The sequence below is a fragment of the Oryctolagus cuniculus genome, chromosome 19, assembly GCF_051225735.1.
Source record: "Oryctolagus cuniculus isolate XC-2025 breed Fujian yellow rabbit chromosome 19, ASM5122573v1, whole genome shotgun sequence".
Lineage (NCBI taxonomy): Eukaryota > Metazoa > Chordata > Mammalia > Lagomorpha > Leporidae > Oryctolagus > Oryctolagus cuniculus.
This window is the reverse complement of record NC_142885.1, coordinates 62,595,544-62,621,944: the sequence shown is the minus strand read 5'-3', so window position 1 is coordinate 62,621,944 and position 26,401 is coordinate 62,595,544. Positions and strand designations below refer to the sequence as shown.

Genomic DNA, 26,401 nt, shown 5'->3' with positions numbered 1-26,401 from the left:
AGAGCAACGGCTGGAGACGGGGAGTGACAGCAGGAGACAAGGCCGGGTCACTGCGAGCACTTTGAGTGACAGAGGGGCCACGACCCAGAGGACAGCAGCCGCTGTTTCAGCCCTGACGGACCACACGCTCCCTCCAGCACTAACTCGGCCCCACAGCGAGCTGAGGATAGCAGCTACGTAGGTGAGCGGGCACAGCTATGTGTCAATAAAACTTTATTGAGGCCGGCGCCGCGGCTCACTAGGCTAATCCTCCTCCTTGCGGCGCCGGCACACCGGGTTCTAGTCCCGGTCGGGGCGCCGGATTCTGTCCCGGTTGCCCCTCTTCCAGGCCAGCTCTCTGCTGTGGCCAGGGAGTGCAGTGGAGGATGGCCCAGGTGCTTGGGCCCTGCACCCCATGGGAGACCAGGAAAAGCACCTGGCTCCTGGCTCCTGCCATCGGATCAGCGCGGTGCGCCGGCCGCAGCGCGCCGGCCGCGGCGGCCATTGGAGGGTGAACCAACGGCAAAAGGAAGACCTTTCTCTCTGTCTCTCTCTCACTGTCCACTCTGCCTGTCAAAACAAACAAACAAACAAACAAACAAACCTTTATTGACAGAAGCAGGTGGAAGGAGGAGGTGACGCATGGCCTGAAGTTTGCCAAGCCCTGCGCTAGAGGGTTCGGGGGGCACAGTGGCTCTGGCAGCCATAGGCCCGTGGGTGTGCTGAGCTGACAAAGAATCCACTTTGTACACAGACACAGCTTCCGCACCAGCGCGGACACTTAGTAGGTGCTCAGTCAACACCGCGCACAAGCCAACCACGCAGAGAATTAGCAGTGGCTCCAGATCCCCGTCATCGCCACCGCCACCTCCACCCCACAGCGCAGCGCGCGGGAGCTCACGTCTGCCGAGCAGGGGACCCTCCGGAAGGCCTGGATGGCCGCCAGCCGGAGCTCGGGGCGGACGCTCCACAGGGAGGCGCAGGCGCTCAGCACAGGCGTGAGGGCTGCGGCTGCCAGGCCAGCGTTGCCAATGGCCTTCAGCACGACCTGCAGCTGGAACAAGAGGGCAGCAGGGCCCTGAGGCCTGGGGGTGGAGGGCTCCCGGCCCCACCCGCTCAGCCTGGGCCCCGCGGCAGGCCCCCGAGGTCAGAGCCCGGGACACCAACGGTCCTCACCTGGCTGGTGTCCAAAGGTTCCGTAAAGGTACAGTTGGCACCCAAGGCCTCTCCCAGGATCCGCACAAAAGAGCTGACGCCAGGCAGCTGCCCGCAGGGCCCGTCCAGGGTAGCACAGAGGTTGTGCACCAGAGCTGAGATACCAAGGAAGGCGCTGGGGCCAGCCCCCGGGGTCTGCAGCAGCGGCTGAGGACAGAGCCAGCCCCGCCCGGGGGGGCAGGGGAGACAGTAAGACAGCCTGGCCCTGGCTGCACACAGGGCCACCTGGGACACCCACAGCCGAGGCTAAAGAACTCAGTTCCACGTGACCCCTCTCCCAGAGCCCAGAGTGTCCAAGTGGAGACCACCATGGGGTTCAAGTGCGACAGGGACACTGCCGACGTCACAGCAGGGGTAGGGAGGGGTGCTGCTAGCACCGACTGCATCGAGACCCGGGCCAGTGTCATCCCCCCCTAACGAGAACCACCCCACCCATGCCAAGAGTTACCCAGCCCCCACACCACAGTGCCAGGGTCCCGGAACCCTGGGCCGAGCCTCCAGCTCAGGGGGTCACGGTGAAGTTCTCCAAACAGAACGTGGTAGAGATTCCTGGACAAAGGGCCAGACCCCCACCCAAATGGCAGATCAGCTTCCTCTGCCCCCGCAATGCAGGAAATGAGAAATAACACCCAGTGCTCTCAGCTGTGATGCCGCTGGCTTCTGGAGCCCACCCACCGGCTTCCTTCCTGCACCAGACCCCCATGGAGGCCATCATCCCTCTGCCCGCAGCAGGGAGACCGACGCCCCAGGGGGCAGGGCCCACCCAAGCAGCCCCACCTCCCACTGCAGTGGTGAGGGGGTTGGAGGGGGCTCCCAGGCCACGTTGCCCCACCCCCCCATCAGCAAAGGCGACCTAGAGAGCTCGGGAGAACGCAGTGAGATGACTCAGAAGCAGCGAGTTCTGCATTGCTTGTGTCTGTTTTTAATAAAATTCCTTCGATTGCAAGCTTGCATCAATTGTTTTAGACTTAGTTACTTATTTGAAAGGCAGAGTGACAGAAAAGGGGAAAGAGACAAGTATTAAAAAGGGAGATTTTTGAACCACTGGTTCACTCCCTGAAAACCTGCAGCAGCCAGAGGCTGGGCCGGGCTGAGGCCAGGAGCCTGGGACGCCATCTGGGTCTCCCCACGTGGGTGGCAGGAGCCCAAGCATCTGGGCCATCGCCACCGCCGCTGCCCTGGCACATTAGCAGGAAGCCAGATCAGAAGCACGCTGCTTCTCAAATCGGGCACTCTGAGCCAATGCCACGTCCCAGGCAGAGGCTTAATCCACAGTGCCACCACGCCCGCCCCCAAACACTTGATCTCTGAGTTGGAGTGGCCCACCCACGCGTCAGCCACTGCACAGGACCCTGCCCTGGGCGCCAGGGCCCCGCTGCCCGGCTCCTGGCTCTGAGGCACAGGCGAGACCCCCACCCTCCGCTGGGAACCCACTCCTCTCCCCACCCACCACAAGCCAGGCCGGTCTCTCGGGGGGCTCACAGAGACAGTGACCGGCCCGGGCAGGGCATGACCACTTGGGAGGGACCCCCAGTGCAGTCCCTAACCCCCTCACCACTGAGTGTCCTATTTAATAAGCACTCCGAGGGTGCTTACCCCACACCAACATCACGACCTCGCCTTCCCCTCATTTCATTCCACAGCAGACACAGAGAGGTGCAGGAACTCCCCTCAGGTCACACAGCCACTACGCAGTGGGGCCAGCACTTGCCCAGGGACCCGGCTCCCGGGCCTGCACTAGCCCCACACTCACTGCTCCTCCAACAGCACATTCCGGGCTTGGTCCCTAAGGCCTGGCCCCAGGGCCCCGGGTCTGAGTAGCCGCCTGCACTCAGACCCCACCCACACGAGCCGGGGGTGGGGGGGCCGCTGTCCAGCTCCGCTTCTGCCCTGCAGTCGTGATTCTCAGCAGATCTGAGAGTACAGGAGGGCGTGCAGGCAGGTGCGCGCACATGCGTGTCTGTGTGCACATGCGTGTCTGTGTGCACATGCGTGTCTGTGTGCACACACGTGTCTCAGGCTCTCCCTGGGGGTGCATTCCTGTGGGGATGCACCTGTGCACCCCGGCACACACGTGCACCCTATGAAGGACCTCACGTGCACAGGTCTGTGTGTGTGTGTGCACATGGACCCAGCCTGCGCCAGTGCCTGGGTCTTGGTGTGGTGCATTTCATGTGTGTGTGTGTGCATAATGGATTTGTGTGTATCTCGGTGCGTGCGTCTCCACGTGTCTTCTCTTTGTGAAAGCACAGGGGTGTGTGGCCTAAAAATAGCGCATTCCCTGTTTTTCTATATTTGGCCAAAGAAAATAAATCTTCCTGTTAACACACAACAGGGAAAGCAAGGCTCGACGGGAAGGGCAAACGCCACGCTCAGAGGAGAGCCAGGGTCAGATGCGGGAGGAGGGTCCCGCCTCGGCCCACTGCTCCCCAGCAAGGCTGCCGGGCTCAGCAGAGCCGCCTGCAGCCCATCCGGGGCCAGAGCTGGAGCAGACGCCAGGACGGGGACAGCGGGACCTGCAGGGCCAGCTGGCGTCACGCAGCCTCCTGGGAGCCCAGGTCTCAACCCCAATCTGTGGTCCCGTCAGGGCCGCTGGGCGGCTGCAGGCCTGGACCCGAGAGCGGTCAGGATGGCGGGGACCTGACCTGTCTAGGTGGCTGCCCAGGGACACGCCCCAGCGGCCAGCCCCGGGCACCTGTCCACAAGGATCAGTCAAAAGACCTTTCGGCGTCAGTGTCTATGTAAAGGAGGTCACTTTATTAAAAACATGAAAAATAAAATAATGCTCCAGTCTGTGGCCCCTTTGCAGCCGATTTCGCTTTTCCAAGGTGGCTTCCAGCCTGTCACCTTGCATCCCGCCTGAACCACGAGCTGACGGGAGACAAGGTCTGTCCCGATCCCGGGGAGGGAACGTGCTAGCAAAGCGTTGCAAGCTGGGCCTCACCGAGGAAGCGCTTCTGCCCACCGGGCGGGCTCAGCCGCCGCTTAAGACATCACCGTCCCACGTAGGGAGGCCGGTTCAAGTCCCGGCTGCTGCACTTAGGATCCGGCTCCCTGCTAAAGCAGCTGGGCAAGCAGCAGAATGTGGCTCACGTACCTGGGCCCCTGCCACCCACATGGGAGTCCCAGATGAGTTCCTGGCTCGCAGCTTCGGCCTAGCACAGCCTTGGCTGTTGCAGTCATTTGGGGAATCAAGCAGCCGACAGAAGATCTGTGCGTGTGTCCCTCAGCCTTTCAAACAAGTAAGTCGATCTTTGTAAGACTGTGGGCAAGGGGCCGGCGCTGTGGCATGGTTAAACCATGGCCTGCAGTGCCGGCATCCCATATGGGCTCCAGTTGAATGCCATCTGCTCCACTTCTGATCCAGCTCCCCGCTAATGCACCTGGCAAAGCAGCGGAAAATGGCCCAAGTGCTTGGGCCCCTGCGCCCGTGTGAGAGATGAGGCAGAAACTCTGGGCCCTTGGCTTTGGCCTGGCCCAGCCCTGGTCCTTGTGGCCATCTGGGGTGTGAACCAGTGGATGGAAGATCTGTCTCTCCTTCTAGATATCTCTGCCTTTCAAATAAGCAAACCTCTAAAGATTTTTTTTTTTATTTGAAATGCAGAGTTACAGAGAGAGGCAGAGACAGAGAGGTCTTCCATCCACTGGTTCACCCCCCAAGATGGCCGCAATGGCCGGAGCTGCGCCGATCCGAAGCCAGGAGCCAGCAGCTTCCTCTAGGTCTCCCATGCAGGTTCAGGGGCCAAGCACTTGGGCCATCTTCTACTGCTTTCCCAGGCCACAGCAGAGAGCTGGATTGGAAGAGGAGCAGCCGGGACTAGAACCGGCGCCCATATGGGATGCTGGCACTGCAGGCCAGGGCGTTTACCCGCTGCACCACAGCACCAGCCCCACAAATAAGCCCATCTTTACATAAAAACCAGACTGTGGTGAAAGCAGCTCCAGATTCCAGGGCGCCCCTGAGCACTTGTGTGTAATCAACAGCGGTGACTGCGAGAGCAGAAAGGTCAGGTACAGTGACCTTCAGAGGCCGCCAACGTGGAGGGGCCCAGGGGGCTCGGAGCCACAGCCACCCCAGGGCAGTGGCACAGGTGCAGGAGCACAGGCGTAAAGAGGCACCCCACTGGAGATTACGGAGAGCCCGGATTCCCGCCTGCCAAGCCTGAAAGGAGTGAGGACCACACCCCGCACACCCCACACACCCTGCCAGCTGCACGTGGTGCCCAGGGGACCCCGCGAGCAGACAGGGCCACACTGGAGCTGGGGCAAGCTCCAGCCTGATGCCACTAAGCAAAAACATGGTGAATGCAAGCAAGGAAGAGGCGGGGGGGGGCAGGGGGCAGGTGCTGCAGGGCAGGGGGAGCTGTGGACGGGCCGCCTGTGTCCCCTGTCTGAGCGCCTGGGGTCCCACTTTTACCTCTGATCCCGCTTCCTGCTCACGTGCACCCCGGGATGCAGCAGGTGACAACAGCTCAGGTACCTGGGCCCCTGCCACCCACGTGGGGAACCTGGACGGGGTTTTGGGCTCCTGGCTTTGGCCTGGCCCCACCCTGGCTGTTGCAGGCATTTGTGGAATGAACCAGCAGAGAAAAGATCTCCCTCTCTGTGTGTGTCATTCTGCCTTGCAAATAAATCAAGTTTTTCTTAAAATGATGTTTCCAGGGAGACCAACGCTGCCAGCACTGGCTGAGGCTGGGCTGGGTCTTGGAGGGAGCCGGTGTGCCCAGCGGCCAGCGTGTCATCCGCTGGGTCATGAACCGTGGGTGATGCTCCCAGGGCCCAGCTTCAAGTCCGTGCCCGACTCATGCTAAGCAGAGCCAACCCCAAAGCCTGCCGGGGCAGCCCTTCTCCCACCCCCGGCTCAGGGGTCAGGGGTCAGGGGTCAGGGGCCGAGGGATCCCTATACTCCACCTGGAGGTAGCGTGCCGCAGCCTGGCCAGCTCCAGAGGTGAACAGACCCCACCGGACACCACCGGCCAGTGCAGGAAGCTGCTGTTCCCGGGGGAGCCTAGCAGGCCCCGCCCCCGCCATGAGCTCCTCCTCTCCTGCTCTCTGCCGGTGCTGTCTGCAGCCTTGCCCGCCACCAGCCCGAGACAGCAGGAGGGACAGTGACACCTCCACCCCCAGGCCAAAGGAACACACACAAGGCTGCAGGGAAGGGCAGAGCAGCGGCACCCCCGTGGGCAAGCTGCCCGGGCTCTCCAAGCCTCAGTTTGTTCATCTATAAAATGGGGATAACACAAGGGCCTATTTCACAGTGGCATCGCGAGACCTCCACGCACGGGAGTAAAACGTTAGGCTCCGTTCAAACACCCCCATCGCAAGACCACTTAAATGGGCTTGTTGCTGACGGCAGCAGCAGCGCCAATACGCTTGGATCTTGTGCCAGACTCCAGGGGAGTGGCCTTCAAAGGAAACCCCGCTCTGCTCCTCAACCCCAGCCGCGAGGTGCCTGTTCCCTGTCCTCCGCACACAGCAGCAAACAGGTGCGGTGACAACGCGCCACATGCCCAGGCGGGAGGCACGAGGCCACGCCTCCACCATCAAAGCCTGCCTCCAACCCCATGCGGCACCCTTAGGTCCACGTGCCCCGCCAAGGCAAGAGCAGGTCGCCCCGCCCCCACCCCGTCCCATCAGCAGCCGGGTGGGGTGGGCACTCACCAGCAGCACGTGGACCATGGCGTCCGTGGGCTGCGAGATGAAGGCCAGCGACCGGAGCCACGCCTCTGCCTCCTCCGCCTCCACCTCCCCGGCCGCGATGAGCTCCGTCATGAGGCGCACGCAGGGCTCGGTGCCACAGGAGGGCAGGGCGTCCACCAGCGGCTGCCTGAGACCGTTGCAGGTGACCCACGCGCTCCGCGAGCCTGCGGGTCTCCCCTCGCCGCATCTCCCGCCGTCCCGGGAGCAAACAAGGCCCAGACAAGAGCGGCAGGGATGTGCCCACGCTCACACAGCCGAGGGGACCCTCTGGGGCCTCAGATCTCGGCAGCGGGCTGGGGCCGGGGGGCGGCAGCAGCCCAGTCCAAACCCAGGCAGCTCAAATCTAACGTGCGAGGTTTCACACCAGCGCCCGGGTCACTGTGAGCCTAAGATCACCCACTAGCTCCATCCCTGTTCTGCACCCGAGACCAGGGAAGCCCACAGCAAAGACTCGTACTCAGATCTGACACCAGAGCCTGGAGTGCATCTCCCAGGAACCTGGAACCCCACGCACAGCCCGGGGCTCCCGGGGGTCACCCTCAGGCTCTGCCCTCTGGGCTGCAGGGGGTCTCTGCTCTCTGGCTCCGCAGGTCTGGGGGGCAGGACCCCATCCCACCCAGCACGCCCCTCCCCAGACTCCCGCGCTCACAGAAGGGGCGACGGGAATACCAACTCCAGCCGGCGGAGGTGCTCATCCCGGTCAGCGAACAAAGCCTGCCTTCATCCACCCGCCTCCCGCCCCACCCCGGAGCCCGGCCCCGTGGGAACCTCACTTAATCTCCCCGCTTCAGCGCCTTGTTGGCACACAAGCCTCAAGGCCAAGGCCGAGTCACAGGGACAGGGGGAGACAGCGGCATCCACCCCTCGGCGGGGGAACCTGGCGTGGCGCCAAGACCACCCAGACGCTCCCACGCCCCTCCTGCCACGTGGAGAGAGCCCTTACCAGTGGCCTGGACATCTCGAGGATGAGCTGCGCCAGAGATCCACCAGCTCGGGGGCAGCCAGGCCCTGCAGCTCAGACACCAGTGTCAGGAACAGCTCCGAGGCCTGGGATCAGAGAGGGCAGTGTGAGAACCCCCAAGGTCATCCACCTATCCCCAGGCTCCAGGCAACCCAGGAACAAGCGGGAATAATGGATGCCAAGTACACCTGCCCAGCGCTCCCAAAACCCACAGAGAAACAAGAGACACCATTGAGAGCAGGTGCCCCTCGGGTCTCGGGAGATGCTGGACCAGCCACCGGGCCACCCCTCTGCTAGTGTCCCCTTAGCCCAGGGTTCATTGCCACTGCCTCCACCCAAAGCCACAAAAAGAGCACTTGAGATCAAAGCCGAGCCAGCAGCCGCCTCTAGCCGGGGGCCTGTGGGTGTGGCCTGGCAGCCTGGACCCTGGACCTCCTCAGCTCCACCCAGCCTTGACCGAGTGCGCCCCCGTGCAGCTCGGTCTCAGGACCCGTCAGCCAGCACGGCCCATCCACGGGTGTCCCTGCCTCCCGCAGTCCAGGCAACCTTCCAAGGAGTGCCTTCCACGGGCAGGGTCAGCTGTGTCATTTCCAGGACACGTGGCCACCCCCCCATGCAGGCTGCAGGCCCCCGTCCCCACTGGCCCTCACCACTCCTGGCATCCAACGCCTGATCACCCCCACCTGGGGCGGCAGCTGTGCAGCCTCAGCTCCAGGCCCGCTGCTCCCTCCCTCCTCTCGGCCTTAGCCAGGGGTCTCAGGGCTCAACGCCGCCAGCCACGACCATACGCCCTCTCTGAGGGGTTTCTAGCCACAAGCGGTAGCCTCAGCAGCAAGCATGGCAGAGGGGAACGTGGGCGGCCCCTCCTGGTTTCCCCTCCAGCAAGGAGAGAAGAATCTCAACAAGGGATGAGAGAGGCAGAGCCAGGAGGACTGCTTGGTGGAGGCAACAGGTGCAAGCCTTCTCCCAGACACCTGGGACAGGCACCTGCCACCCCCACCTCCACGAGCAGGGACACAGTGGTCACTGCAAGCCCACGAGCTACTCGGCCGGGAGCTTTGCTGTGCACCGGGCACTGTTCTAAGCCCCTGACGTCACCACAGCATCTCAGCCTCACACGCCCAAGGAGGGACTGCCGTCTTCCTCAATGACATGGAGGGAAAGTGACCGCAGACCATTTAAGGCAGGGGCCAGGGCCACGCTGAACAGCCCAGGCCAGATCTGAAGCTGGGCTCCCCAGCTCATACATTCACGCTTGTTAAAACTTGTCTTGGCGGAGCTATGGCACAGCAGGTTAAAGCCCCAGCGTGCAACACTGGCATCTCATACAGGCGCCGGTTCGAGTCCTGACTGCTCCACTTCCAATCCAGCTCCCTGCTGATGTGCGTGAGAAAGCAGTGGAGGATAGCCCATGTACCTGGGCCCCTGCAGCCCCATGGGAGACCTGGAAGAAGCTCCTGGCTCAAAGCTCCAGCCGGATTGGCTCAGCTCTGGCTGTTCCAGCCACTTGGGGAGTGAACCAGTAGATGGAAGACCTCTCTGTCTCTATCTCACTCTGTAACTCACTCTTTCGAATAAATAAAATAAATCTATAAAAAAAAAACTTGTCTTGCCTTTTTTGTATTTATTTGAAAAGTAGAAAAAGACAGAGCCCATCTGCAGATTCATTCCCCAAGTGCCCGCAACAGCTGAGGTTGGGTCAGGCCAAAGCCAGGAGGTAGGAACGCAACCCAGGTCTCCCATGTGGGTGGGAGGGAACCAAGTGCTCAAGCCACCACGTGCTGCCTCCCAGGGTGCACACTGGCCGGAAGCCGGAATCAGAATCAGAGCCAGCACGCAGGCCCAGGCACAGCGACAGAGGACGCAGGTGTCGCAAGTGTGTATTAACCACTGCACCAGACGCCTGCCCTAAACCACCAGCTAACCAGTGTCCATCACCCATGGCCAAAAAACAAAACAAAACAAAACAAAAACGCCCTGGCCAGAGGTGCTTGCCGGTCTCCATGGCAACCACTCCAAGGTCACCAAGAGGGATCCCTGCAGACTTGGAAAGAAACACGCCATAGCCACCTCCACCACACACAGCCAAGAACACCACCCACCGTAACAAGTAGGCAGGGGCGGTCCTGAGGACCTACTGCCTTTCACTGGAGTGAACCTCACTCGTAACAATGGCCTCGTTAATTAATTAATTAATGACCGGCTTGAAGGATTTCTGGAAATGAAACCATTTCACTACGCATCCATTTCGGCACACCCCCGTCCGTGCTATCCCTAAAACATGTGGCTGTACACAGTCGCAGCTTAGTAAGTGCCTGCCTGTGATTCGGGCTCCCCATTCTGGGAACACTCGGTCACGGTTGTAACCGTACTGCCCCTCCCCCAGACACCCCGGCTGGCAGCCAGGAGGAGCCCAGAGCCAGCTCGCCCTGCGTCTCCCACCCACACTGCCGGACAGACGCCTGCCTCCCCTGCTCTGACTGATGGCCCCGGCCACCCGCCAGGGCCCCCCACACTGTAGCTCTAGGGGTCTCGGCCTGGGATGTGCCCTCCACGGAGCATTCATTCAGCCCTGGCTTTGTTACTGGACTGAAACACAAATTTTGTTTCCTGCCCACAGTCAATGGCAAGGGCAAAGGCATCTCAAGCTCAAGTCCACAAGGCCCGTCCCCCAGGCAACCCCAGAGGAGCTGCTCGATGCCAGGAATCGAAGCCTCAGTAATGCACCTCGCGGCCTGGGACGTCTCCCACCCCCAGCCCACCGCCACCTGGGAATAACTCGCTTCCTTTCCAGGGTGGCTGCAAGGTGTGCTCTGGGGCTGCACAGCCGGTCTCCAGGAGGGAGACCCAGGCCCACAGAGCACCTGCCAGGGGAGAAGCAGCAGGGGCCGGCGGGCCCGACGTGTGGCTTCTGTTCATCGAAGAAACTCAGCACAGCCACAGCTAGGGACAGAGCAGGGACTCGGCGGGGACACCCGACTGCCTTGACTGATGCTGGCATCAAGCAGAGGCCAAGGGCGCTGCCACACGCCCCGCAACACACCCGACAGCCCCCTGCCCCAACACGCACGCACGCACATGCGCGCACACTCACACAGACAAGACAGCGATCCGGCCCCAGGCGCCGCCCACCTACGCCATGAACCCCAGGCTGCCACAGCCCAGCTCCCCCCCTTACCAGAAGCAAGGCTTTCACTGTCTTTCCTAAGCCCTACAGGGATCAGGCAGCAAGAGGAGGGGGTCCCAGGCAGACCCTGCCGAGGCTGGAGAAACCACTCACCTCGAAGTTCACGGTCTGAGCCAGACACAGCTTCCTCACCAACTCGGCCACCGAGGCCGCCGTGGCCTGGGCTGGGGTCTCCTCCCACTCATACAGCAGGCTGCGTGGGGTCCCGTGCCCACCATCTGCGTCATCTGGATCTGGGAGGGGGACAGGGGAGGGGGTGACCGCAGGGGAGAAGGCTTCAGTGACGCAGAAGGCCGCCTAGCTGCACCCAGACCCCACCAACAGCACATCTGAGACAGCAGGAGAGGGGGAGCGGTGCGGGTAGAAAAACATCGACAGCATCGCAGCTGGCGACAGAAGACGGGAAACAGCCGGAGGACCCATGAGCGGGCACAGTCAGGTCAACGGCGGCCTGCTCGCGCCAGGAGGCCGAGCCTCCAACAGCTCCGGGCCAGCTGGACGCACCCAGCAACAGAAAGACCCCAAGCCTAAAGCAAGCGAGATGCGGACAAGCGTACAACATAAAAACACATCCGCATCGCAATAAAAAACAGACTGCCTGGGCCAGTGCCGTGGCTCACTAGGCTAACCCTCTGCCTGCGGCGCCGGCACACTGGGTTCTAGTCCCGGTTGCCCCTCTTCCAGGCCAGCTCTCTGCTGTGGCCCGGGAAGGCAGTGGAGGATGGCCCAAGTGCTTGGGCCCTGCACCCCATGGGAGACCAGGAGAAGCACCTGGCTCCTGCCTTCCGATCAGTGCGGTGTGCCGGCCATGGCGGCCATTGGAGGGTGAACCAACGGCAAAAGGAAGACCTTTCTCTCTGTCTCTCTCTCACTGTCCACTCTGCCTGTCAAAAAAAAAAAAAAAAAAAAAAAAAAAAAAAAACACAGACCACCTGAACACACACACACACACACACACACACACACAGCAGCCTCTGCACAGACTCCAAGAAGTGCATGGAAAACGGAATTCAAAGTAAGTTACGGGGCTGGCGTCGTGGCGCGACAGGAAAGCCCACAGCCTGCAACGCGGGCATCCCTACGGGCACCAGATTGAATCCCCGCTGCTTCGCCTCCGATCCAGCGCCCATCTCAGGGGCAGGGAAAGCAGCGGCAGATGGCTCAAGTCCTTAGGCCCCTGCCACTGCTGGGAGACCCGGATGGAGCTCTGGGATCCTGGCCTCAGCCTGGCCCAGCCCTGGCCATTGCAGCCATTTGGGGAGTGAATCAGCAGATGGAAGATCTGTTTGAATTTCTATGTCACTCCCCCCCACCTTCAAATCAATGAATAATCTTTTTAAAAAAATTTCTGAAAATCAGAGTTACAGAGAAAGAGAGAGAATCTTCCATCCACTGGTTCTCTCCCCCTGATGGCTGCAATGGCCAGGGCTGGGCCAGGCCAAAGCCAAGAGCTTCATCCAGGTCTCCCACATGGGTGACAGGCACCCCAGCACTTGAGCCATCCTCTGCTGCTTTTCTCAGGCCAGCAGCAGAGAGCTGGATCAGAAGTGGAGCAGCCAGGACTTGATACGGTACCCAGAAGGGATGCCAGCACTGCAGGTGGTGGCTTAACCCTCTACACCACAGCACAGGCCCCAAGAGTAATTCTTAAAACACACACACACACGCAGAGGACTAGTGGTGGCCAGCGCCTGGGGGTGCAGGGAAGGAGTACAGGCCGATGCTAATGGGGACAAGGTTTCTTCTAGGAGCAATGAAAATGTTCTGCAGGTGACCACGTCTGAGTGTTCCAGAAACTACACTGAATCACATAATTTTTAAGAAAGATTTTTTATTTGCTAAGCAGAGTAACAGAGAGAGGAAGAGCCAGAGGGCTCTTCCATCTGCTGGTTCACTTCCCCAATGTCCCCAACAGCCAGGGCTGGGCCAGGCCAAAGCCAGGAGCCCGGAGCTCCACCCAGGTCCCCGACATGAGTGGCAGGCACCCAAGTACTTGAGCCAGGACCTGCTCAGGAGCAATTAGCGGGCAGCGTGACCAGAAGCGGCGGGGTGGGGGGCATTGCTGCACAGTGGGTTGAGCCAACCCCTGCAACTGGCATGCCACGTCGGAGCTGCAGTTCGAGACCTGGCTGCTCCACTTCCCACCCAGCTCCCCGCTAGTGCACCTGGGAAGCAGCAGAGGAGGCACCAAGTGCTTGGACCCCTGTCACCCACGTGGGAGACCTGGATGGAGTTCCAAGGTCTTGGCTTCAATGTGCCCCAGCCCTGGCTGTTGTGGCCATTTGGAGAGAGGACCAGCGAATGGAAGATCTCTCTGTTTATTTGAAAGGCAGAACATCAAACAAAATGAATCTTTCAAAAGAAAACAACTGTCAAACACCCAAGACTGAAACCAGGCACCCTGCTGTGAAACACAGGCATCCGAAGCGGCGGTTTAACCTGCGGGGCCGCGCCACCCACGCCTGCGCCCTATACCGTGCACGGATCAACCACAGGGTGCCCGATTTGGGTCTCAACAATGCAGCTGACAGGAAAATGAAAAGCTCACCCCACCTCCCCCCGGGAAGGCGCAAGGTCCCAACAAGCACGGATGCCTGCCCACAGCCAGGGGAGGGCGGTGAGGGGGCAGGGCCGTGGACCCCGAGGGGATGCTGGGCTCAGCTTCTCCCTTGGGTGGCTCAATCGCTTGGCCCCTGCCACCCTAGCTCCTGGCTTTAGCCTGGCCCAGCCCTGGCTGTTCTAAGCATTTTGGGAGTGAATCAGTAGATGGAAGATTCTGTATGTGTTTGCATGTGTGTGCCTTTCTGTGTTTCTCTGCATTTCAAAATAGCTAATTGGTTTTTTTTTTTTTTTTTGACAGGCAGAGTGGACAGTGATAGAGAGTGAGAGAGTGTGAGAGTGAGAGAGAGAGAGAGAGAGAGAGAGAGAGAGAGAGAAAGAGAGAGAGAAAGGTCTTCCTTTGCCGTTGGTTCACCCTCCAATGGCCACCGCGGCCGGTGCACCGCGCTGATCTGATGGCAGGAGCCAGGTGCTTCTCCTGGTCTCCCATGGGGTGCAGGGCCCAAGCACTTGGGCCATCCTCCACTGCACTCCCTGGCCACAGCAGAAAGCTGGCCAGGAAGAGGGGCAACCGGGACAGAATCCGGCGCCCCGACCAGGACTAGAACCCCGTGTGCCGGCGCCGCAAGGCGGAGGATTAGCCTAGTGAGCCACGGCGCCGGCCGCTGATTGTTTTTTAATTCAAAGGAAAAACCTTTCTTTCTCACAGTCGGGACTCCCTCGCTTCTTTCCATGGAAACCAGGAAGAAAGAGCCAAGTCCCAGGTGCATTAGCAGAAACTTGCCAGAAAACCAAGAGATCTCAGTCTGCTCCCAAAATGGGCAGCCCGAGGGGTCGCGGAAATCCTCCCACCAACGCTGGAAGCCGAGTTCACCCTCACTGAGGGCAGCCCAGGGGGAGGAGACAAGACCAAGCCTCAGCAGCAGACAGGGCCCCGAGAAAGTTCTAGAAGAGGCAGACTCTGGCCCACATTCACAAACAGCGCGAGGGCGTCCAGGCTGGGACCGGGCAGCGACGCCGGGTGGCTGGGAGGCTCCTCTGAGGACCCCACGCCCCTCTCACGCTACAGCCAAGGCAGCAGCCACGGACGGACGAGGTCACAATCACCTGGGGCGGCCGGATCGCGGGGCGCCTGGCTCAGCAGGACCAGTGAGGACAGGGTGCGGGTGTGCACCCCGGCCGCCCTCTCGGAGAGCGGCGCCACGGAGTGCAGCTCCTCGCAGGACGCCTCCTGCAGGACGCCCGCCTGGAAGCTCTGGAGGCAGCTGAGGCTGGAGGCCAGGCCGGGCTGCTGGGGCAAAGCAGAGGGGAGCCTCAGGACAGGGCCCGGCTGGGGTGGGACCCCCCACCCGGGTGGGACCCCCCACCCCCAACCTGCAGCCGCCAGAACCAAGGTGGTGCCTGAGGGCCACAGGACGACTCCCAGACCCCTCCCTCTGATCTCAACAGCAGCCCAGCACAGGGGATGGGAGGCAAGAGGCCAGGAACCCCAGGAGAGTGACAAGCACGGGACACTGGCTGCAGCCGAGCAGGCGCTGGCCTGCCGCCGCCTCCAAGCTGACCCCTGCTGATGGAGTTAGTTACCTTAGTAACGACCGACCGTCTCATCCTTATACTCACTGTACACACATCACTTCCATCTTCAGGGAGTAGGGACCCACGAGGAGGGGAGGGGGGAAGGGAGGGGAGGGGAGGGGAGGGGAGGGGGGCTGGCTCAGCACTCACCCCTCCCGGCACAGCCTGGGAAGCCAGGGAGGCGCGCACCCTGCGCAGGGAACACCGAGCCAGGTCCTTGGTCTTGAGGAGCAGGTGCCCATGGCGCTGGTACGTGGTGGGACACCGGCCCAGGACATCCACCTGGGTGGGCAGGCAGGAGAGGACCCCTCAGCCTCTGCCGCCCAGCCCACCCCCACCTCCCCCCCCCCATGCTCGGCCTCACCTCCTCCAGGGTCTCGGGGCCGTGGGCACCTGGGTGGCTCTGCAGGACACTCAGCAGTGCCCGCTTCACATTCAGTGCCCAGCGTGGCTCGTCTCGATGGGGACACAGGTGGGCCACGCGCCCAGCACGCAGGACAAAGCGCAGCGGGTGGTGGCCCAGGGTAGCACTGCAGGAGGCGGTGGAGGACAGGGGTTGGGTGGGGGCCTCGGCACTCCCGTCCTCCTGCACGTCAGCCCCCAAGGGGAAGCCCCCGGCCCCCTCATGAGGTTGCTCTGGCCGAGCACAGCCTCATCACCAGCAGGGGCGACGGTTCCAAGTATACGAGTCAAGTGCAAGGAACAGCAGGCCAGGCCCCTAGAGGCAGCCCGCCCTGCCTTGCTACTCCCTCACCCCAGACAGGAGCTGAAGGCGCTGGGGTCATGCACCCCATACACGCTGTTTGGGGGTACTGGGTGCTTTGAAACCGTTCTGCTTATTAATATTTCTGAATTTAATAAGCTGTGTGGGCTCTTGCCATGTGTTCTGAGAATTCTGAATACCGGCTCAGATAGACCAGGCAAACGTGCTAAGTTTTAAGGCTTTTATTCAGTGAGGGAGACGCATGGGAGAGTGAAGCCTCCATCCGAGGGAGAAACACAAGTCTAGAAATTAAGCTGGGGTCCGTACCAAGCCGAGAACAGGCCGGGAGCCACGTGCACCAAGTGTTTGGTTATGAGCAGCCGCAAGCGGCTTAGCACAGGACAGACAGAGCACAGAGAGGAGAGAGGGGGTGGCCCAGAGGCCACGCGCCTTGAAGGCACAGGCAGCAAGTGCCTCACAGGACAATAAGGGTGAGGGGGAAAAGGGCAAAAAGGGAAGGATCCACCGTGTTCCAGCCATTTATCCACTTGCTAAGGGGAGTGGCTACATAGCCTGATTGGCAGGTGGGCATACAGGCGGGGCCAGGTAGGGGCAGATCACATGCGCGGTGGAGGGCATGGTCTCCCAGCTCACAGATCTAATCCAATTCATCCACCTGCCTGCCTACATCACCTTGAGCTGAAAACACCAAAAAGCCCACAGCCACAGGGAGGGGGTTCTCCTGACCCCATCACCTGCCCGAGACAGAGTCTAGAAATGGAGCTGGGGGCAGCCAGCCGCCCCCCAGGACCCTGATCACAGACGGGACAGGAGACGTCCTTGTCACACCCTGTCCTCACCACAAACGACAGCTTTGGCTACGAACTATCCCCTCCCCCACCCTTTCCCCAGGCCCATTTGTCTGTTCTAAAAATAGCCTGCCAGTGCTGTGGCACACCAAGTTAATGACCTGGCCTGAAGCACCGGCATCCCATATGGGCGCCAGTTCTAGTCCCGGCTGCTCCACTTCCAATCCAGCTCTCTGCTGTGGCCTGGAGAAGCAGTAGAAGATGGCCCAAGTCCTTGGGCCCTGCACGTGCATGGGAGACTTGGAAGAAGCTCCTGGCTCCTGGCTCCAGCCATTGCGGCCAACTGGGGAACGAACCATTGGATGGAAGACCTCTCCCTACTTCTCCTCTCTTTGTGTAACTTTGACTTTCAAATAAATAAACCTTTAAAAAAAAAAAATAGCCTGCTGGCCCCTGCCTTGCCCACACGGCTCCTTTCCTTCCCTCCTTCCTTCCCTCCTTCCTTCCTTCCTCCCCTCCCTCCCTTCCTCTGTGAAGGGGACACTGCTACGGGGAGCTCACCCCATCTCCGATGTCAGCCCAGGGCAAATGGTGAAGGGAGATCTTCCCTCCCGCCCAGGCCAGCCACGGGACCCAGAGGAGGACACGTGTCAACTCAGGGAAGGTGCTGGCACCAGAACTCGGCCAGTGCCTCCCTGCCGGCCTCACCAGAGGGAAAGCCTGGGTCTCCATCAGCGCAGGATGCAGGGCATGGGAGCTGGGGGAGGGGTAGTCCCCCACCCCCCACGGAGGGAGAAGACAGGTGCTCCCAGCCAGCAGTAAGCCAGGCAGAAGCTCGCCTCCCCGGGGGGTCCCTGTGCCCGCCTCCCCACCCCCCAGCTTCATCTGGGGTCTGGGGGCCTCCAGGATGGCAGCTCCCATCCGGGCAAGAGAAATGCTAATAGTGCCATTCCAGGAATAGCAAATGTCAGTCGGCCTCAAGGGCCTGCCAGCCCCCAGCCCCCAGCCCCCGACTTAGCATTTCTGATGAGGAGCAGGCACAATGGCCCCTTGGAGGGACCCTCCCTGGCCTTTCAGCAGGGAGCCATCTGCCCCTGGACAGCGGCCCCCACCCCAGCACCCCTGCACAAAGCCTGTATTTTTTTTTTCAACAAATGGATTTGCAATAAAAAGGAAGAGGAATCGGAGGTAGGGTTGTCTCCAGGCTGCCCCGGGCTGGGGGCCACCGAGGCACAGACAGGCAGTCCTGGGAAAGGCAGTGCAGAGAGAATTCCAGGCTAGGTCACCAACGGGGGCGGTGGGAGAGGACCGGGGTTCCTCTCTCTGGGAAGAGTGGGGGAGGGGAGGAAGGGACAGGCTTCCGTGGGCTCGACAGCCCCACACCCGCCGTCTTCCCGAGGGTCCTCAAGAATGGTGGCCCCGGTGGCGAGGGCCCCTGCTGCTGCTGGGCGTCACTCAAGGCCCCCGCGCTCTGGCAGCCCCGAGCATCTGGTCTGGGCACTTGGCAAGGCCAAGGCCAAGGCCAGGAGACGAAGCCCCCCCTTTGAGCTTTGGTGCAGGCGGCGTCTGTGTACTGGGAGGGGTCACCGCTGGGTTTTCCCGTCTCACTTGGCATAGCCAGAGCCTGGCAGCCACAGGGAGGGGATGGGGCTCCCGCCCCCACCCAGGGCCAGCGTCTTACCCCAAACTCTGCGAGTCCTGCAGAAGCTGCGCTTCGGACCCCAGGATGGACGTCACCCGGAAGTCCCGGAGCTGAAGCAGAAAGCAGAGTGAGCCAGGGACGGCCCAGCACCCCTCCCCAGCACCCCCACCCACAAGGAGTTCTGGGGAGTGGCCCAGTGTGGGGGACTGAGCAGAGACCCCTTCCCTTGCACAGAAGGTTCTAGTTCCTGGTGGCAGACGCTGAACTTCTCCAGGGGACAAGGACTCAAACAGCCAAGCTCCCATGGTGCCTTGCTGTCGGTCTGCAAAGCTCTCATTCTTCCAACCAAGACCCTGGAAGCCTGCTTCCGGGGTTCCTGGGACTACGCAGTACACACAGAGCACGCCCAAAACCCCATCCAGGTCTCCCACGTGCATGGCAGGGCCCCAAGCCCCGTAGCCATCACCTGCTGCCTTCCAGGACGCACGTTAGCAAGAAGCCCAATCAGAAGCGGAACAGCCAGAACTCAGACCAGGCACTCCTACAGGGGATGCGGGCACCCCAAAATGTGACATAAGCCCTGCACTGAGCGCCCGCCCCACGTTATGTGTATCTCACCACAGCAGGAAAAGAAAATAAGAAGTTCAGCACAAGGGCCAGCGCTGTGGCACAGCAGGTTAAGCCACAGCCTGCAGTGCCGGCCTCCCATATGGGCGCCAGTTTGAGTCCTGGCTGCTCCACCTCTGATCCAGCTCCCTGCTAATGCACGTGGGAAAGCAGAAGATGGCCAAGTATTTGGGGCCCTGCTCCTGTGTGGGAGACCCGGATGGAGCTCCAGGGTCTGCCTTTGACCTGACCCATCCCTGGCTATGGCAGCCACTTGAGGAGTGAACCAGCACACGGGGGACCTCTCTCTATCTCTGTCTCTCTGTGTCTCTGTCTCTAACTTTACCTTTCAAACAAATAAACCTAAAAAAAAAAGTTCAGCATGAAGAACATCTTGGTTAATTCTATTTAAAAGAAAGTCAGGGGCCGGCGCTGTGGCACAGCAGGTTAAAGCCCTGGCCTGAAGCACCAGCATCCCATATGGGCGCCGGTTCTAGTCCTGGCTGCTCCTCTTCCGATCCAGCTCTCTGCTGTGGCCTGGGAAAGCAGAATAAGATGGCCCAAGTCCTTGGGCCCCTGCACTCGAGTGGGAGACCCGGAAGAAGCTCCTGGCTCCTGGCTTCAGAAGGGTGCGGCTCTGGCCGTTGCGGACAACTGGGGAGTGAACCAGCAGATGGAAGACCTCGCTCTCTGTTTCTACCTCTCTAACTCTGTCTTTCAAATAAATAAAATAAAACTTTAAAAAAAAAAAGTCAGGCAAAACTCATCTATGGTGTCAGAGGCAGGCAGTGGTTCCCCCAGGGGAAGGGGTCAGGAGAGATCGGGCTGAGTCATCTCGTTTCTTACTCTGGCAGTAGCCATACAGTGGGTCCAGTTAAAATTCACTGTTCCGAGTCCTTAGGATTTTATTCTTTGCACGTTAAAAATCTGTGATTAGATGACCTCAAGTGGCTGTGAAAACTCCATTTTCACCAAAAATCATTGAAATAAGCTACCACTTGGCATTATCAACTCTTCTTAAATGCTAAAACCAAAGAGAACCAATGAGTTCAACTGTAGCAGTACACAATTTGCTTTGTGAAAACTGGCCCTGCAGGGGGAGAAAACCTGTTAGTGTTTTGATGGATGTGAAAAGATGGCCAAGACTCCAATACAGTGGCAGCTCTGATTGGAGCACAGGAATTTGGGACAGTTTCAGAATTCAGAGGCAGCTCAGTTACCCCGTGAAAGACCCCATCCTGTGGTCTACATGAAAACACAACAAAACAGTTTTGAAAAACTGTTGTCAGGAGGTGCTCCAATCAGTTCAAAAATGCTTCACAAGTATAAGACTAGACCTTGGCGGACACTAACAGGCCATTTGCCAGCAGTGGGAGGGACTGCCCAGGAAACACACGGCAGTCACTGGAAATGGGACAGGAGAATGGGCGGGCATTTCCACGAGCAGGCACGTGGGGAGCTTTGGGAAAACCTTGATGAAAAGAAACCCGTGACCACCAGCTGAATCTAGCTCAAGATTTGCCAGACCAACACCACAGCACCTGAGCGGGCACCTTTAACTGGAGCCTGTGGACCAGGCACTTCCAGTGGCCAGGAGGCCAGGGCAGGCCTGTAGGCCCATCCAGGCCTCGTTCTCCATCCCATGCTTTTCCTTGGCCTGAAGCACGGACTTAGTTTGCCTTTGCACCTGCAGGCTCACCCTCCATCCTCCCCATGACACACCTTGTCCCCACCTTATGTCTCTTCTCACTCTAATGAAACCCCTCTCAGGGCCAGCACTGCGGTGTAGCAGGTAAAGCCACCACCTTCAGTGCCAGCATCCCATATGGTCGCCAGTTTGAGTCCTGGCTGCTCCACTTCCAATCCCACTCTCTGCTATGGCCTGGGAAAGCAACAGAAGATGGCTCAAGTCCTTGGGCACCTGCACCTGCATGGGAGACCTGGAAGAAGTTCCTGGCTCCTGGCTTCAGATCGGTGCAGCTCCGGCCGTTGTGGCCAATTGGGGAGTGAACCAGCAGATGCAGGACTGACTCTCTCTCTCTGTCTCTCCTTCTGTGTAACTCTTTTAAATAAAATCTTAAAAAAAAAAAAAAAAAACTCCCCCACATATTCACACATTCACACACACACACACACACACACACACACAGCTTCCTCAGCCCCAGCCCCACACCACTGGGTCACTGTAGGAGATGGCACCATATTCTACCACCACTGTGACGCCATTTTTCCTATTCCTACCCCTAGCCATCGCTTGTTGAGTATGAGATTCCTCAGAACACCCTGCGTAGCAGACAGATTGGCACCATGGGGACTGTGGCTTCCCTTCGGCCCTCCCCGCAGCCAAGATCAGTGCCAACGTCACCTCCCCATTGCCCGGAGACGCTCACCCGTAGAAGCATCTGGCATGGGCCAAGCACATCAATCTCCGCCAGGCCTTGGAGACCAAGTCCACTGCCCTCCACGGGGGCCCCCTGCAGGCCAGTGCTGGTGTTGGTGGCAAAGCCATAGACGTATCTGGTGCCCACGGGGAGGTGGGGTCCAGCAGACCCTGGAGAGCACACAGAAGCAGCAGCTCACGGTGGCAACCTGGCTCCCTCTGGGACCCCAATCCCACATTGACTTCTGGGTGCCCTTGCGCCCCCTTCCACCTCCCCACCCAGGCCCCTGGGGGAAGGCTGGGCAGTGCACAGCCCGAGGGTGAAGGAGTAAACACACAACAGTAAGTACTCAACATGACCACGCGACGGGCCATCACGGAGCGCTTTGTACTGGCCACACCTTCTCAGCACCACGGACTCCATGGGCTGGCACCCTGCTGTGGGTGTCCACGGTGTGCCATGGAGAGGTTCGGCAGCACCCCTGGCCTCTGCTGTAATGCAGCCCAGTGTGAGCACCAGAGAAGTCTGCCGACAGTGCCAAGTGGGGGGTGGGGCGGGGCAAAATCGCCCCCCAGCAGCCAACCACTGATGTACGTTTACGTTCATTCACTGAATCGCACGACCAGTTCTGAAGCAAGTATCTTTATTTTCTCCATTTTGCCAAAGCAGCAGCTAAGGCTCAGAGAGGGTAGGGGACGTATCTGTGGACACACAGCAGTCTGACTCCTCCCCGAGAGTCGGACAGACATCGGGTGGGGGTGGGGGAGCTGTTACCGCGAACTCTGTAGGAACCACGGCTGTGAATCTGGCTGGGGCAGGCCCGGGGGTGCATGGGGGGGGGGGCGGACAGCAGGTGCTCTGGAGAAGAGCTGACCTCAGAGCACAGAGCTCTAACTCTGGAACCTTCTATCCGGGCCACAGGACCAGTGGAGAAGCCTGGGGTCTGGGCTCCTCCCCCACCCGCCCCCTCACACTGTGCTCTTTAGACTGAGTCTATTTTGAGTCCAATTTCCCGAGACACAGCCACACCCCCAGCCCCCAGGGTGCTTCCTTCTCTCCAGAGTCCAGCCCCTCCAGGATCCTTCCTCTGTTCCACCCAAGAGGCCAAGGGCAGCACCTGGCCAGAGCCTGGTAACCGCAGGGGGCCCGCGCCTCGGGGACTGGCATGGCGGGGCTCACTCTCTCTCTTCCTCCCCTCCTGCACATGGCCCAGGCCCTCAGGGGCCACCCCAATCACCCCTGGCAGTGAGCCCACTCCACCCCAGTGCACCCACCCACCCCCAGCACAGCTGGGTCGTGGAGACTCACCAGCACACCCTGTCATGCAGGAGGCCGCCTGTCCCCGCGACGAATCTTCAGTTTCTGAAATCACAAACCCGATTGAACCAGGGTGACAGGGACAGGCCCACCCTGGGGACCACTAGCCTGCTGGTACAAGAGGACAAGGAAGGGCCCAGGAGACCAGGGGAGAAGAGACAGTGGCAGCTGTCCCAGGGCCGGAACGCATCTCCCTGCCTCTCCCACGTCCACCCTTTGTCCCATCACCACTCCCAAGTCCAGCGCATCAGTGAGATCTGCCAAGACTTCCTTCCCTCCCTCCTCTGAGCCAGGGTGGCCGGGCACCTGCGGCAGTTCCTGTTACCTCATGGCCCTTCTGCTTCTGGAGATACGCAGCGCCCCTGCCTGGACCCAGCTCACGGCACCTGGGGACACGGAGGCTGACCCAGCACCTCCCAGTATTCCTACCTGACACACCTGCCAGTCGCCAAGGCAGGAAACGTGAGAGGGGCGGGGCCAAGGTCCAGGAAAGCTCCACCCACCTCCCAGAAAAGCCCTGAGTACCCCCGCCTTTACTGGAAGGCACCTTTCCTTTCACTGAGCAGCCCGCGAGAGGTCACCCTCAGCTGGGACACGGGGCCGCTCCCCTCCGAGCGTGTGCCTTTGCCATCTCAAAATGCTTGCGCCCACCACTCGCTCTTCTCTGATCCGCCCGAGACCTCTCTAGTGGCAAAGTCAAGAACCCAGTACTGGCCAGCTCCACTGTCTCTGTCTCCATGACAACTGACCGCTCTGGGCAAAGCCACACCCTCTCCTGCCTGAACGTGTCTCTCGGACTCATCTCCCACCCAGCAGCCAGAGCCGTGGTTACACACATCTACGTGGGGGCCGGCGGTAGCTGGTTAAGCCCCCGCCTGGGACAATGGCATCTTACGTAAGGGTCAGCTCGAGTCCCGGCTGCTCTGCTTCCCACCCGGCTCCCCACAATGCACCTGGGGAGTCAACCAGTGGACCGAAGACCTCTCCCTTCCATCTCTCCCTGCCTCTGTGCCTTTCAAGTAAACAAATCTTTATAGCAAACAAACCAAAAACAAAAACAAAAAAAATCCGAGAACTCCAGATGCTGACGACAGGGAAACGCTTAGCGACCCCTACTATAAACCCTGCAGCTCCGCAGCTGAGCCCGTCAGGCTCCCTAACTCCCCCCCAGCCCCGCCCAGCCTTTAAAAACCACACCTGCTAATCAGCAACACAAAGGAAGACACCTGATTCTGCCCCGCCCCACCCCCACTAGCCTCTAGAACCACGTGAGAGGACCCTGCTGTAGGTTGAATTTGGAGTCCTGCCTGTGGTTGCCTTGGATTTCGCAAGCCCGCGGCCGCCTGCGGAGCTGCCGTCCCTCACCCCGGCTTGCAGTGACAACGGGACCCTCGCCCGATTATCCCAAGGCCGACCAGGGTGTTACAGGCACCCTGTACAGTCTAAAGAGGAAAATTGATTATCCAAATCTAAATGTGCTGAGTAGAAAAAATACAAACCGGATTTCACAGAAGGCAGAACTATCTGACATTAATACTTATTGTACTGATTACATTTTCTAATCATTTTTTTTCCACACGGGGTTAAGTAAAACGTGCTGTGGAAATTATTTTCACCTTGAACATTTTTCAGTCCGTCTACCAGGAGCGTGAACCCTGTGGCGTGTTTGTGCTTCACTCGACCCACAGCAAGACCAGGTTCATTTCCAAGTTCCTGTCCCCGTGTGCCCCAGCGTCACAGGCTCTCAGCGTTTTCCCACACCACCTCTGGACCTGGGACACCAGCTAACTCCATGCTCTGGCTCAGCCAGCCCAGAAACCAACTCTCCACCCCCAGAGTCTGAAATCCGGTCTCCACTGTGCCCCTCCGCCGCCCACCCCCAAACCCCACCCTGCCTCAGGTCCCAGGAGACTTGAATAAGACATGAGGGCTCCAGCGAAGAGCCTTTTCCCCCAGGACAAGAAAAACTGAGGATGGCAGGGTTTGGGGACAGCAGGTTTGGGTACCGCCTCCCTCCCTGCTGGAGGGATCTGGGCTTCCCCCGCCCCCCACGCCACACAGAACCAGGACAAAACCCAAGAGACGGCACAGGTTCTACTTACTCCCCGAAGTCCGTCCTGCCATCGTCCCAAGCAGGACCAGAGCCAGAAGCCCCACGGGCGCCGGCATCACCCCGGCCCGGCCGGCCCGAGGCACCCCCGCACCAGCCTCACACCCCAGGGGAGCTCTGTCCAGCCCGGAACGGAGCTCTGAGACCCCACGAGGAGCGCTCAGCCTCCATCCCCTCGCCCAGCCCGGGACGTCGGGAGGGGAGGAGGGGGCTCCAGGCCAAGTCCCAGCCAATCAGAAGCCGCTGTTGAGCTATTAGCGCCCCACCCAGGAGGCAGGGGTGAGGGAGGGGGCGGCTGGCTCACAAGGGGGCAAATCCCTGTTCAGCTTCGGGAAGGGGCGAGACGGCCGGCCTGCCCAGGCCTCAGAAACAGGCCATCTCAGGGCAGAGGACAGCAAGGCTTGGACTCAGAACAAAAACCGGGCCACTCTAGAGGCCGCAAGCGGCTCAGAGGCACGGGGACACTCACGTCCCTGAGCCGCCACCAGCATGCTCTAGGTCTGTGGCTTGACGTTGGCTCTGTGGGTCCCAGTGCTGGGAAGACTGTAGCGGCTTCGGGAAACCACTCAGGTCGGCTGGGTGCCTGGGTTCCAGTCCCAGCTCTGCTTCCCATCCGGCTGGGAGGCAGCAGCTGGTGGCTCACCTACTTGGGTCCCTGTCACCCAGGTGTGAGACGTGGTTTGCGTTCCTGCCTCTTGGCTCTGGCCTGGTGCCTATCTCTCCGCCTACCCTCCCAACCGAACCCCGCCTCGTGTCTCTCCGTCTCTCTCTCCCCCTCTCCCTCTCTCCCTCCCTCCCTCCCAAGCCATAGCAGAGAGCTGGCTCGGCAGTGGAGCAGCCGGGACTCGAACCAGCGCCCATACGGGGTGCCAGCACTGCAAGCGGTGGCTCCACCTGCTATGCCACAGCGCCAGCTCTGTCTCTAACTCTGCCTTTCAAGTTCATTAAAGGCAAAAAACAAAACAAAACAAAACAAAACAAAACAAAAAAACTCTTCAGCTCCCAGCTCCTGGAGGCTAGGAATGCACAGTTACAGCTCTAAGACCAGCCAGGGGGAGCCCAGCTCCCAAGTGGGAGAGGAGACACGGAGACACACACGCACATGAGAAAGGAGAACCAGTGCTGACCAACGAGTGCTCCTTGTCCACCTAGGAGGCAGAGAGACCCTGGGAAAAGAACCCGTCCCAGGCCCTGCTCAAGGCACACCCGTGGATTAACTCATTCAGTCCCACACAGCCCTGCGAGGGGGCAGGCATCAGCCCACCACTCAGAAGACGGAGCAGTCACTCACACAGTCTCATAGCTCGCGAGCATCTCAGCCCAGCCTGCCTCCGGGCCCCTGCTGTCCTCAGCCTGCTCACGGCTGGCACTTCCTTTCCCCACTGTCCCTCAAGGAGGCTCCATCTGCCACAGGCGTGCATTCCCCACCCATGCAGTCAAATTGAGCAAAACCTTACTTTTTAAAAATACTTATTGGAAAAGCAGAGTGGTAGAGAGGGAGAGACAGATCTTCCATCTGCTAGTTCACTCTCCAGACAGCCTCAACAGCCGGGGCTGGGCCAGGCCAAAGCCAGGAGCCAGGAACTCCATCCAGGTCTCCCACATGGGCAGCAGGGGCCCAAGCTCTTGGGTTATCTTCTGCTTCTTCCCAGGGCAC

The 26,401-nt window shown here is 60.2% G+C and overlaps 1 protein-coding gene across 1 annotated transcript in view; it reads right to left on the bottom strand.

Moving 5' to 3' along the window:
* The window catches only part of APOLTP (apolipoprotein lipid transfer particle homolog), a 101,287-nt gene extending 77,501 nt beyond the window's left edge, over positions 1-23,786 (bottom strand). The window contains exons 1-12 of the mRNA XM_089321691.1: positions 22,960-23,786; positions 22,626-22,679; positions 21,327-21,487; positions 18,370-18,440; positions 15,541-15,706; positions 15,327-15,458; positions 14,709-14,889; positions 11,136-11,275; positions 7,838-7,941; positions 6,856-7,021; positions 1,156-1,341; positions 881-1,033 (exon numbers count right to left, since the gene is read on the bottom strand). Coding sequence (XP_089177817.1) covers positions 881-1,033; positions 1,156-1,341; positions 6,856-7,021; positions 7,838-7,941; positions 11,136-11,275; positions 14,709-14,889; positions 15,327-15,458; positions 15,541-15,706; positions 18,370-18,440; positions 21,327-21,487; positions 22,626-22,641 — 1,476 coding nt within the window. The 5' untranslated portion in view covers positions 22,642-22,679; positions 22,960-23,786. The remainder of the gene's footprint in view (positions 1-880; positions 1,034-1,155; positions 1,342-6,855; positions 7,022-7,837; positions 7,942-11,135; positions 11,276-14,708; positions 14,890-15,326; positions 15,459-15,540; positions 15,707-18,369; positions 18,441-21,326; positions 21,488-22,625; positions 22,680-22,959) is intronic.
* Between the last annotated feature and the right edge of the window lie 2,615 nt (positions 23,787-26,401).